Source organism: Mastomys coucha, unplaced genomic scaffold, assembly GCF_008632895.1.
Source record: "Mastomys coucha isolate ucsf_1 unplaced genomic scaffold, UCSF_Mcou_1 pScaffold6, whole genome shotgun sequence".
Taxonomy (NCBI): Eukaryota; Metazoa; Chordata; class Mammalia; order Rodentia; family Muridae; genus Mastomys; species Mastomys coucha.
The window spans coordinates 26,544,859-26,556,006 of record NW_022196912.1 but is presented as its reverse complement, the minus strand read 5'-3'; the positions used below and the strand labels follow the sequence as shown (position 1 = coordinate 26,556,006).

Below are 11,148 nucleotides of genomic sequence, written 5' to 3'. Positions count from 1 at the left end.
GGTTTCTCTGTGTAGCCCTGGCTGTCCTGGAACTTACTCTGTAGACCAGGCTGGCCTCGAACTCAGACATCTGCCTGCTTCTACCTCCCAAGTGCTGGGATTAAAGGCATGTGCCACCACCACCCGGCTTGCAGTCTCTTTTTAAGGCCAGTAATCTTGAGTTCCAAAGTGATCTGCAGGGACCACCCTGTGGCTCTATCTTATCTAGATTCTTTTCCTAGAGCAGCTTCCAAGTTAAGTTTCTTGCTGAGTGGAGAAGATGAGGCTCAGAGTGACATGAGCCTGAAGCATCAACACAAACCTCAGAGCAAGGGGCCTCAAATGAGATGATAGTGTTTCCATCTATTTGATGAACAGAGACTCAGAGACTCTACAGGCTGTGCCTTCTACTGAGATGTGGGTGATGACCACAAACAGGCAGAGAGACTACTTGTCCTCAGTAGACAAGAAAGAGAAGCCAGGATGTCGCTCTCAGGCTAAGGAGACAGATTCTCACCACCCTGTGGGGGCCCTGGTCAGTGAGTCAGCACACCTGGACTCTACTCATTTCTGTCAAAGATCAACAGCTGCTTCTCTGTGATTCTTTCCCTATGACCTGGGGGCTCTGAGCTACATAGATGCTCTCCCAGGTCCTTGCTGAGAACGCAGAAGTAGAGAATCCAGCAGAAGAGTAGAATATACCAGCCACAGCTCAGTGCTGGCCAGTTTCCACAGGCTGGCAGCGGCTTCTGTCTGAATGAACTTCACGTATACTCTGTCTATCCTGGCCCCTAGCCGGACACCTCTTCAGGCTGACATCACACCAGCCTTACACTCCACCACACAGAGCAGAAGCAAGAGTCAGGTCCCTCCATCAACCAAATAACCTGCAGGCCAACCTTCCTGGTCCACAACCTGGAGACAGCTCCCCCTGGAATCTGGTCACTGGTTTGCTGACCCTCTGGGGACACACTATCTAGAGTCACTCAAGTCTGCTCCCCAACTCAACCTAGAATCTCTACCATGACAAGGCCCCACTATGCCCCATGTCAGCACTCCGGGCAGGCCCAGACTTAGGGAAGGACTGCTCAGTTTCACTAGAGGATGCTCCGTACCCCCAAAGTCTCTTGACAACAAACAGGTCCAGGTGTGGTCAGAAGTGGGGGAGGTCTCCGCGCTCTGCTCTCTGATTTGTTTCTTATTTGCTCCTCAATGAACACCACACTGGGGTGATACACTCAAGGCCAGGGGCAAGAAGAGAAAGGAAGTACTTGTCTATAGGAAGGTAGGTAACGGCTCAGAATATGTCCTCAAGCCCCAAATGCTGCCAGACCTACCTGTCCTAACTTGTGCCCAACAGCAATGACAATAGACATCCTCCCCCCCCCCCCAAAAAAAAAACCTGTCCCACAGCTGGGCGGTGGTGGTGCCTGCCTGTAATCCCAGCACTTGGGAGGCAGAGGCAGGTGGATTTCTGAGTTCAAGGCCAGCCTGGTCTACAGAGTGAGTTCCAGGACAGCCAAGATGACACAGAGAAACCCTGTCTCGAAACAAAACAAAACAAAAAAACCCTTTCCCACAAGCAGAAGCCACCAACCCACAAAGCCAGGACAGCAACAACAAGTGTTCACAGGAGAATACCCAGCACCAGGAAAACAAAAAGCAAAAGCTGGATGGTACTGATACAAACTAATACAGCACTCAGGAGGCAGAGGCAGTTGGATCTATGTGAGTTCAAGGACAGCCAGGGCTACACAAAGAAATATTGTCTCAAAAAAAATCCAAACAAAAACAAAAATAGCAGCAAAACCAACCAACCAAACAAACAAACACACAAACAAAAAAACCACAGTGATATGCCTATAACCTATAAAAAACAAACACACAAACAGAAAAACCACAGTGATATGCCTATAACCCCACAGGCTCTAGCCTGGTGCTGAGCTATACAGAAAACTTGTATGAAATTTAACTGTGCATGGTAGCCTACATCTGTAATCCTAACATGACAGGTGTTCAAAGTCATCCTCAGCTACAAGAAAGATCAGGTGTTCAAAGTCATCCTCAGCTACAAGAAAGATCAGGTGTTCAAAGTCATCCTCAGCTACAAGAAAGATCAGGTGTTCAAAGTCATCCTCAGCTACAAGAAAGATTAGGTGTTCAAAGTCATCCTCAGCTACAAGAAAGATCAGGTGTTCAAAGTCATCCTCAGCTACAGCAAGATCATTTTGGGCTACATGAAAAGCCTGCCTCAAAATAAGAAATCAATTTTGAAAAAAAAAAAAAATCTGTGAAATAGGTTCCTACCTGACCCAGAACGGGGAAATAGAATAGAACGTTGTACCAAGACCTAGAAAAAAAAGTTAAAAACCCAGCAGAAGCCATGTTTCCCTCTAAACATCCAGGAAGCAGTGGAATAGGCCCCTCAGAGTTCTCATCAGAGCTACCACTGAGGTCACTGTAGGCTACAACTCAATCCCAAGCAGACAATGGCAAAGGCTTTGGTAAGACAGAAGCCACAGTGAGATGTGGGGGAAAGACCTCAGGAAGCAGACAGAAGAAACCTGATGGCTGTTCCTGGCCACTTCCCAGCTCTCGGGTCACATATGGAAAACTAGAAAGCATGCGGTAGGGTACAGAATGCATTGACTCATGTTTCTGGGGAGCCCTTCATAAACTGGGATTACCAGATAAACTCAGGCCAGAATCACAGCCCATCCTCTGGCTGTGTCTGTAGCACTTGGTGGGAACACAACTTAGCAAAGCCAAATCTCAACTTTCCGTGCCTTCAGTGGAAACAGCCCGCTAGGACGCAGCACCACGCCCCACACCACGCCGGCTATGACAACTGTCCCAGTTGAGTCCCCTCTTCCTGCCTTCTATGGGAGACCACCCTCCTTACATCACTTATCTGCTGGTGATGCTCTGAGCTCTAAGGAAGAGGCAGGTATCTGACAATCACGCCTTGCCCCCTCCTTAAGCTCTTCACATAACCTAACAGGCTTTCACCCCTGTTCCTTCAGATCTTGATAACAGCCATTTCTGCATCCACGGTAGACAGGATCCCCATTTGACTGAGAGCACTGAGCTCCCACAAGTCAAATACCATCTGGAGTTAAGCAAAGACAGCTAGTGATCAGAATCTGCCACAAACAGTCATTGATGGAACAGCTGGACAAGACTTCCTCCACACCAAGACTCTAAGATGCTGTCACCTACTCCAGCTAGGCACAGGTGGCTGAGTGGCCCCGAGGCCCAGTGTTCTTCCTCTAGGATAAGCACCATATGACATCGGGGTGTATACTCCCAGGGGCTGAGAGGTGGTCCTCTGGACTGGCCACTGGAACCCCAAGGCCGCTTAGGACGTGTTCGACTCCTGGCATTAAAAGCAATCCCACCTAGGTGAGACCTGGCTGGAAGAGAAGGCGCGCAATGGATGGGGAGGAGGGTGGGACTCACCTCCCTCAGCAGCTGCATCCCTTCCAGCTCATCCTGCTGCTGCTGGGCCACAGTGACCCCCAAGACAAGCGTGTGCACAACACAGGAGACCACAGAGATGATGACGATAGGGCTGAGGCTGAGGGGCAGCGTTATGAAGAAGGAGAAGACAAAGAAGGCCTGCCAACCCACAGTGTCACTGGCTGCGTGGGCACGTGAAAAGTTCAGGCCCAGGTAGGAGAAGATCTGGGCTGTGATGAGCAGCCACAGCAGGTAGGGTACCACTTTGCGGCTCACACGGTCTGGGAGCAGCCCCTTTTTGCAGAGCACGAAAAGGATGATGTCCAACACCAGACCGACGCCTGCCACCATGAGGGGCGCCAGCTTGTCACTAGAGAAGACCACGGCACACATCACGACCACGTAGCAGTCAAAGAGGGCTGCAAAGACCACCAGCACCAGCAGGGTCTCATGGCGCTGCCTTTTGAAGTAGGTCTGGTAGAGGTTCTCCAAGGACTCAGGCACGAAGGTCAGCCGCATAAAGCGAGGCAGGCACAGGCAGGACCCCGAGTTCCGCACAGAAATTTCATGGGTCCGGCCGACCCCGCGGTCGGGGTCAGAGGGCAGGCTGACCGAGTACTCGGCTGAGTACTCTGCCGAGTACTCGGGATCCGAGAAGCCCTGGTTCCTCGGCATTGTTGGCTGCTGGCTGCTTCTAATGAGGAAAGGAGAAGTCCAGGTCAAGCCACTTCACCAGGGCTTCGTCAGACCCGGGGAAGGCAGGGAGGCTCCTCTTGGTTGTGAATGATGGGCGTCCAACTGGAGCTGGAATGCTTAGTGGGTTCCCAGGACACAGGTGGCACCGAACATCTGCAACTTAAAAGGACATGGCTAAGAAGAAGCGCCTCTTTTCCTTGCCACTCATCCTACCCCTCATACGGATCCATGCTACACAAGCCTCCAGCACTATAGCCTCCCAAGCACGCCCACACACTCAGTCCGGTCCACACCAGACACCCGGTTTCCTGCGTCGGGTTTCTGGAGGGGCCTAGCCTTCTCTACATCCCTCGCATGCCGGGCTCCATCCCTGACTTCCTTTCCTAAATTCTCTCCAGGCCCACTGCCTCCAAGCTGAAAAGAAAACGTGCGTGGAAGGAGCCGGGGCGGTCTTGGGGATTCCCTCCTCTCCCTTCTGTTTACTTCCTTTTCCCCCACCCACCCCGGGGAGAACCCAGCCCCTTCCCAACCTCGGGCTCTGCAGCCTCGTGGAAGCCCGGCCCTGGATCCTGGCTTGGCGCTGACCTGTGCGGGAACTCGCGGAGCCGCGCGCTCCGGACAGGGGCTGCGGAGCCGGGCCAAGCGGGCTTCAGCGAGCCGCAGGCTGCTTCCCGCAGTGCCGCGCCAGCTCGTCCGCTCGGAGCCTGTGCGCGGGTCCCCTCGCCGTCAGGCCCCGGGTCGGGCCGGGAGAGGCGCGGGGCTGCGGCTCAGCATCCGTGGGCGCAGAGGACGGCGGCGGCGGCGGCGCACGCTGCGGACGGCGGGCCCAGGCCGGGGCAGCCTGCCAGCATCCTCTCCCCGCACCCAGGGCGAGCCAGCCGAGTCCGTGCGCTGCGCTCTGCACACTGATTCACACGCGCCGCAGGCCCCAGGAGGCGGGCGGCCCCTCCCCACCTTGTCGCCGCCTCCTGGGCGCGGGGTGGAGGGGCCCCTCGCTGTCCCCGGTGTCCCCCCACTTGCCAGCGCCCGGCGTCGGCTGCGTGGAAACGCCGTGTAGGTGGCAGACAGAAAAGAGCTGGGCGAATCCACGCCTTGCCCCGGACAGGCCGAGTTACGGAAGATCAAAGCCCCGGACGTATCTTCCCTGCAGGTGAGGCGTGCTGGGGCACTCTGGCCGCCCTTCTTCTACCCTGGCTTCCTTCCGGGGGACAGGAGAGGCCCGGGCTGAGGTTTGGGGGCCGCTCCCTGAGTGGGCGCGCCCCGTCTCAGTGTCTCCGCCCACCCTGGCAGCCCAGACGTCAAGCGTGGGGCTTGATCTCTCCTCGAGGGAATATGCAGCCGAACCTGGTGACAAAAGAGGACTGGAGTGGCTTGATTGGTGCCTGGCACGTGGACCTGAAAGAGGCTTCGCTTCACGAAGATCTCCAGTGCACATCCTACCAATTGAGATGTGTTTGGGCTCTTCCTTAAAGACGCAAATGCTCCTTTTGGTTTTATCTGTTTCCTAAGCCGTAGCATCAATTATTTTCCTTGAATTTGACAGAACACCTTGTTAGGAGTGAAAGTCGTTTTAGAAGATAATGTGCTCAGGGGACTGAGGATCAGTTTTGGGGGTAGCTGAAGATGAGAGAAGAAAAACAGCCGTGGGGGTGGGGGGTTTGGCTAGGAATGCCCGGGATAGGTGTCTGTTTAGAACTTCAGGCACACATTCACAACACCCAGGGAATAGTCCATCACCGAACTGGTCTGTCGTTGCTGTGTGTATGGGTGTCCCTCATATTGTCTGAAAAGTTCAGCATAGCCCCCCCTACACCCTCCCCACACCCCTTCCACGTACCTCAGCCCACACTCCTCAGGGCTTTGATTAGAAAGGCAGAGAATAATAACTTCAAATATAGATGGAGGATGATCTGAATAAAGCACCAGCCCCAGCGTTTTAAGTTGTTTGGGGTCCAGAAATGTATTTTAACTTGTTACATGATGGTAAAGGATGTGTTTTGGTTTTTTGTTTGTTTGTTTGTTTTACTTTTAACAAAGGAATGCGTTGATTAAAAAGAGAGAGAGAGAGAAAGAAAGGAAAAAAGAAAAGAAGCTAGCTGCTAGGCTATGAATCCATTAGTTTCTGGCCAGTGTCCATGAGGCTTGGGATTCAGTCCACAGGATTGAATCCCAGCATTGCAGGCAAGAGATAATAAATGCCCGAGATCCCAGCACAATCAAAAGTTCAAGGTCACCATAGCTCCATTTCATGGTCACCCATAGCTGCATATCGAGTCTGAAGCCTAGGCTTCGTGAGACCTTGTCTCATAAAAGAAAACCATCAGCTGGGGTATGCCTGAGCTGCTAGGGCTGCGGCTCAGTGATGGAGGACATTAGGGATGCGGCTCAGTGATGGAGGACATAGCTGAGGTATGCCTGAGCTGCTAGGGATGCGGCTCAGTGATGGAGGACATAGCTGGGGTATGCCTGAGCTGCTAGGGATGCGGCTCAGTGATGGAGGACATTAGGGATGCAGCTCAGTAATGGAGGACATAGCTGGGGTATGCCTGAGCTGCTAGGGATGCGGCTCAGTGGTAGAGGACATTTCTTGTACAAGGTCCCCGGTGCCTACATTGTTTAAGAACACTTGCTGTTCTTATAAAGGATCCAGCTTTGGTTTCCAGCACCCACATTGAGTGGTTCACAATCTATAACTTTAGTTCCAGGGTATCTTGAGCCCTCTCCTGGCCTCTGAGAGCACCAGACACTCCAGAAATGTATACACACACACACACACACACACTGCACATACATACAGGCAAGCAAAAAACACAATTTTTTTTTTAAAGAAAACTGTTTATTTGCTTACTTACTTATTTAGTTTAGGTGTTTTTTGTTTGTTTGTTTGTTTGTTTGTTTGTTTTTTGAGATTATTTCTCTGTGTAGCCCTGGCTGTTCTGGAATTTGTTTCATAAACCAGGCTGGCCTCAAACTTAGAGATCTGCCTGCCTCTGCCTCCTAAATTCTGGGATTAAAGGAGTGCAGTACCACACCTCACAGGATTTATTTTGACACAAGTACACTCATGTTACATCTCTGAGCCTCCCCCACCACTGGGCTCCTCATTAGTCTGTCATGTCAAGGCCACGCCACATGCCTGGGTCCTGCCCTGAGCTTCCTCACTAGGCCTTCTAATACTACCTATGTCCCAGCCCCATTCTCCACATATTTATATTTATATTTTCTGTGTATGCGTATTCTACCCCTGTGTATGTATGCTCAGTGTGTGCATGCCCAGTAGTCAAAGAAACCAAAAGAAGGCACTGGATCCCTGGGGACAGGAATTAGGGACAGGTGTGAGCCACCACATGGGTGCTAGGAACCAAACCTGGGTCCTCTGCAAGAGCAGCCAGTGCTCTTGACCACAGAGCTCTCTCTCTAGCCTTTCACCCAGTTTTGCGAAGGGAGAGGGCTCCATATAGAGACACTGCTGACCTATTCCTTGCTGTCTACTCATTGTCCTTCCAGAATCCTCCAGTGCACCTTACCAATTGGTATAGGAACCTGTTTGCCTGACATGTTCTAAGAGCCAGGTGAACATTAGGGAAACCATAAGAGCTAGCCTCATCCTCTGGCTACTGCCAGCTCTGCCAGGCACCACATCTACCAACAAGACAGACCCTCAGGTTTCTACCATTCATAGTTGCTGGTGACTTTACAATTGGACAAGGGCCTGTCAGGTTGGGAAGGGAGGATCTGATTGGGCCTAAAAGGCATGCATCATAGGTACCTAGAGCCATGTGGCCAATGCCTAAAAACAGGAAAGCCTGCAGCACAGCACAAGCCTGCTCCGAGAAGACGGGAGGAGGTCAGCTGAGGCCTCCCTGGCCGTTAAATGCATGGGGTAAATATTTCAACTCAGAGGAGCTGCTCACTGTCCCGGACTACCCACGAAGGAGATCAGGAACTCACCTGTGTGAGCCACAGCGCTTCCCAGGGTTTCTGTACTAGCATAATAGCAGAGTGAATGGCTGAGTCCCTGAAAGAGATGACACCGTATATAGGGGTACCGGCTGCCCCAAGGCAGTCACCTGGCTTTCTTCTCTGGTACTACAAGCATTCAGGTCAAAAGACATTTAAGACTAATCACCCTTGGGTCTGGGGATGTAGTTCAGTGGGTAGAGTGCATGCTTGGCATGCATGAGACTCCAGGTTCAATTCCCAGCATGGTATAAACCAGGAAGGGTGGCACACACCTGTAATCCCAGCATTCCAGAGGCAGAGGAGCAGAAGCCCAAAGATGTCCTCGGCTACAAATCAAGTTTGAGGTCAGCACCGACAACATGGGATACTATCTCAATAAAATAGTAACTGCCCTGGAGGAGGGGGGTGGGTAAAGCACTTGTCTAACATGTGACATGTGAGGCCCTGGTTCTATTCCTACTACCACCAGGCCGAGTGGCCAGGGTGGGCTTATAGGGTGGTATTTTTCAGCAGTCCATCATGTTCTGGTCAAGACCTGGCCGACAGGCTTAAATTCCATCATCGAAGGCTGTAAGTCTGACCTGTAAATGTCTAGGTGACTTGTCCCCAACACATATCCACAGGAAAACCAGAACTGTGGGTGTGGGAAGCCAGGAGGGAGGCCCAACCCCCACACCATCCCAGCCGCAGTCCTATAGGGTAGTCTTTGCTGAATTTTGTTTGCCTAGTTCACGACTGGCATGATTACTGAGAATTAATTGTTATTGGATAAACAAGAGTAGTTTGCCCCTCCCCCCGCCCCCAGGGGATGTGGTGGCTCCTGAAGACAGCAAACAATAGGCCAGAGCAGAACTCTAGTATCCCTTGGGCAGGAGGTGGAGGGAGGGGAGGAGATCATGAATCCCCCTGGGACCAGACACCAGGAGGGCACTGAAAGCAGGTAGCCAGAGCCTGCCAGGTGGTTTAATTAGAGAAGCCATTTCAGGGGGTAAGGAGGTAAGGAGCCAGGAAAACAGAGTTTGTGGGGCAAAGGAAAGTAAGGGACGCCATCCTGCTGGTGACATCACTAGAGAGTAGTCTTCCATCCACTGCCTTGCTCTAGGAGCGACAGGATTCGTGTGTGTGTGTGTGTGTGTGTGTGTGTGTGTGTGTGTGCGCGCGCGCGTGTGTGTGTGCAAATCTGTGTGTACGTCATGTGTAGTGGTGCCTGGGCAGGAACTGAAAGAGCCCAAGCAGGATCCTAGCAAGTGCATCTGCAGGAATGACAAGAGCAGACCAGTGGCCAGGGAGGAAGTGGGCCTGACCTGCAGGAGAGAAACACTAGCTTTCAGGCTATCTAGAGACCTAGGAGTCCTTCTCTGCCTCCCATGCATCAGTGTTCCTGTGGTGCAAAGTCTGTGTCTTAGTTAAGGTTTCTATGGCTGTGATAACACATCAAGACCAGAAGCAATGGAGCTGGGGGTGGGGAATGTAGCTTACTCTATTGCAGAGGGAAGTCAGTCCAGGAACTCAAATAGGGCAGGGTCCTGGAGGACGCAGCTGACACAGAGGGCCATGGAGGAGCCACGCTTACCTACCGGCTCTCATCCTGTCTGTGACCACTTGTCTATGGTTGGAGCCACCCACAGTGAGCTGGGCCCACCCACAACAGTAGTCAATCACGAAAACGAATTGAAGGCCGATCTGGGAGGGGTGGGGGCATTTTCTCCATTGAGGTCCCCTCTTCCAAAATGACTCTGGTTTTGTGTCAAGTTGACATAAAAGCAGCCAGCACAGCCAGGCTGACCTCACAGCCAGATGGTGAGCTGCTCTGGCCACTCTGACCCCCAGGGTCCATGCAAGGTTGGACGAGGTGGCCATCAGCCTGTGTCCTCTCTCTCCCTGACTCCATTTGGTTACAGCTCTTGATTCCAGTGCCTTTTCTCCCTGGCGGCACCAGCCAGTGGTCCATGTGTTCTCACTTGTCACTGTCCCCCTCTGTATGTCTTATTACTTCTGCTTTTGGGTTGATTCTTGAGCCTCTATGGATACACGTGGGCGCATGAATGTGGAAGGATGAGAGAACGGCGAGCATGTGTTTTCATGAATGAATAGAAGAGTGTCTGTGAGCATGTGTGTGAGTACGCAGATGAGTACGTGTGAGCATGCGCATGAGTTAATGTGTGGGAACAGGTGTGTGTCTGACGTGTGTTAGAGAGTATGTAAGCGTGTAAGAGGGTGTATGTGAGTATGAGTGAGCACATGTGAGTGTGAGAAAGCATGTGTGAGGGTGAGAGGATGTGTGTGACAGGGTGAGACCGTGTGTGAGCATGGGATTGTGCATGCCAGGAGAGCATGTAAGTCACTGAGGGTGAGTTAGATCTGAGTGAGCATGTATAAAAGCATATGTGTTTTCCCTTCACACATGGGGTGGTACTGGTAAGGCTCCTGTTTTACAGATACGGAAACCCCACTCTGAGACATGAGGTAATTTACTCCCGACCCCACAGTGGAGAAGGGCTCAGGCAAAGCTTCCCGGGGTGGGTTCGCTTGCCCCTGTGTATCTGAGATCTAAGACCCAGCTTCTCAGACAGCCAGGAAGACTGGAGACTCCCTGATGTGGGAACCAAAAAAGACACCAAACACCACTCTGCAGTCCAAATGGAAACCAGAGGGTGAAATTCAGAGAGGAAGGAACAGGCCCAAGAGCTCGAACCACTGTGAATGCTGAATCATCCCGCGGCCTCTGCAAGAATGTCACCATTTCCAAAGTGCTCCAGCCAGGGCCCATGGGAAGAGCCTCCATAGAAGTGCATACTAACAAGCCTCTACAGGCCTTCGGGGAGAAAGGGAGGGCAGAGGAGGAGCCTAGGACAGCAAAGCGGGCTGGAACGGCCTGGCTGAGAGCAGATGACAGGTCACCCTAGAAGTCCTCTGTGGGCAGAGAGTCACCTCTCCCAAAGCCAAGCCTAAGAGCAGACGGGGACTGTAAAGAAGAGCTGTCCCAAGCGTCTCCGGAGGGTGACAAGAATCTAAATATCCAGACAGGAGAGACTGACTACTCAGAGGTTC

At 52.3% G+C, this 11,148-nt stretch overlaps 1 protein-coding gene across 8 annotated transcripts in view; it reads right to left on the bottom strand.

Annotated features, from left to right (window-relative positions):
• Nucleotides 1–5,569, bottom strand: part of Adcy3 (adenylate cyclase 3) — an 81,077-nt gene extending 75,508 nt beyond the window's left edge. For 2 of the 8 annotated variants that reach the window (XM_031355446.1, XM_031355455.1), the window contains exons 1-2: nucleotides 4,665–5,568; nucleotides 3,439–4,293 (exon numbers count right to left, since the gene is read on the bottom strand). In XM_031355446.1, the coding sequence (XP_031211306.1) occupies nucleotides 3,439–4,113 (675 nt within the window). In that variant the 5' untranslated portion in view covers nucleotides 4,114–4,293; nucleotides 4,665–5,568. Of the gene's footprint in view, nucleotides 1–3,438; nucleotides 4,294–4,664 lie in introns of all 8 variants that reach the window. The other 6 variants (XM_031355448.1, XM_031355453.1, XM_031355447.1 and 3 more) reach the window with 4 other exon arrangements.
• Between the last annotated feature and the right edge of the window lie 5,579 nt (nucleotides 5,570–11,148).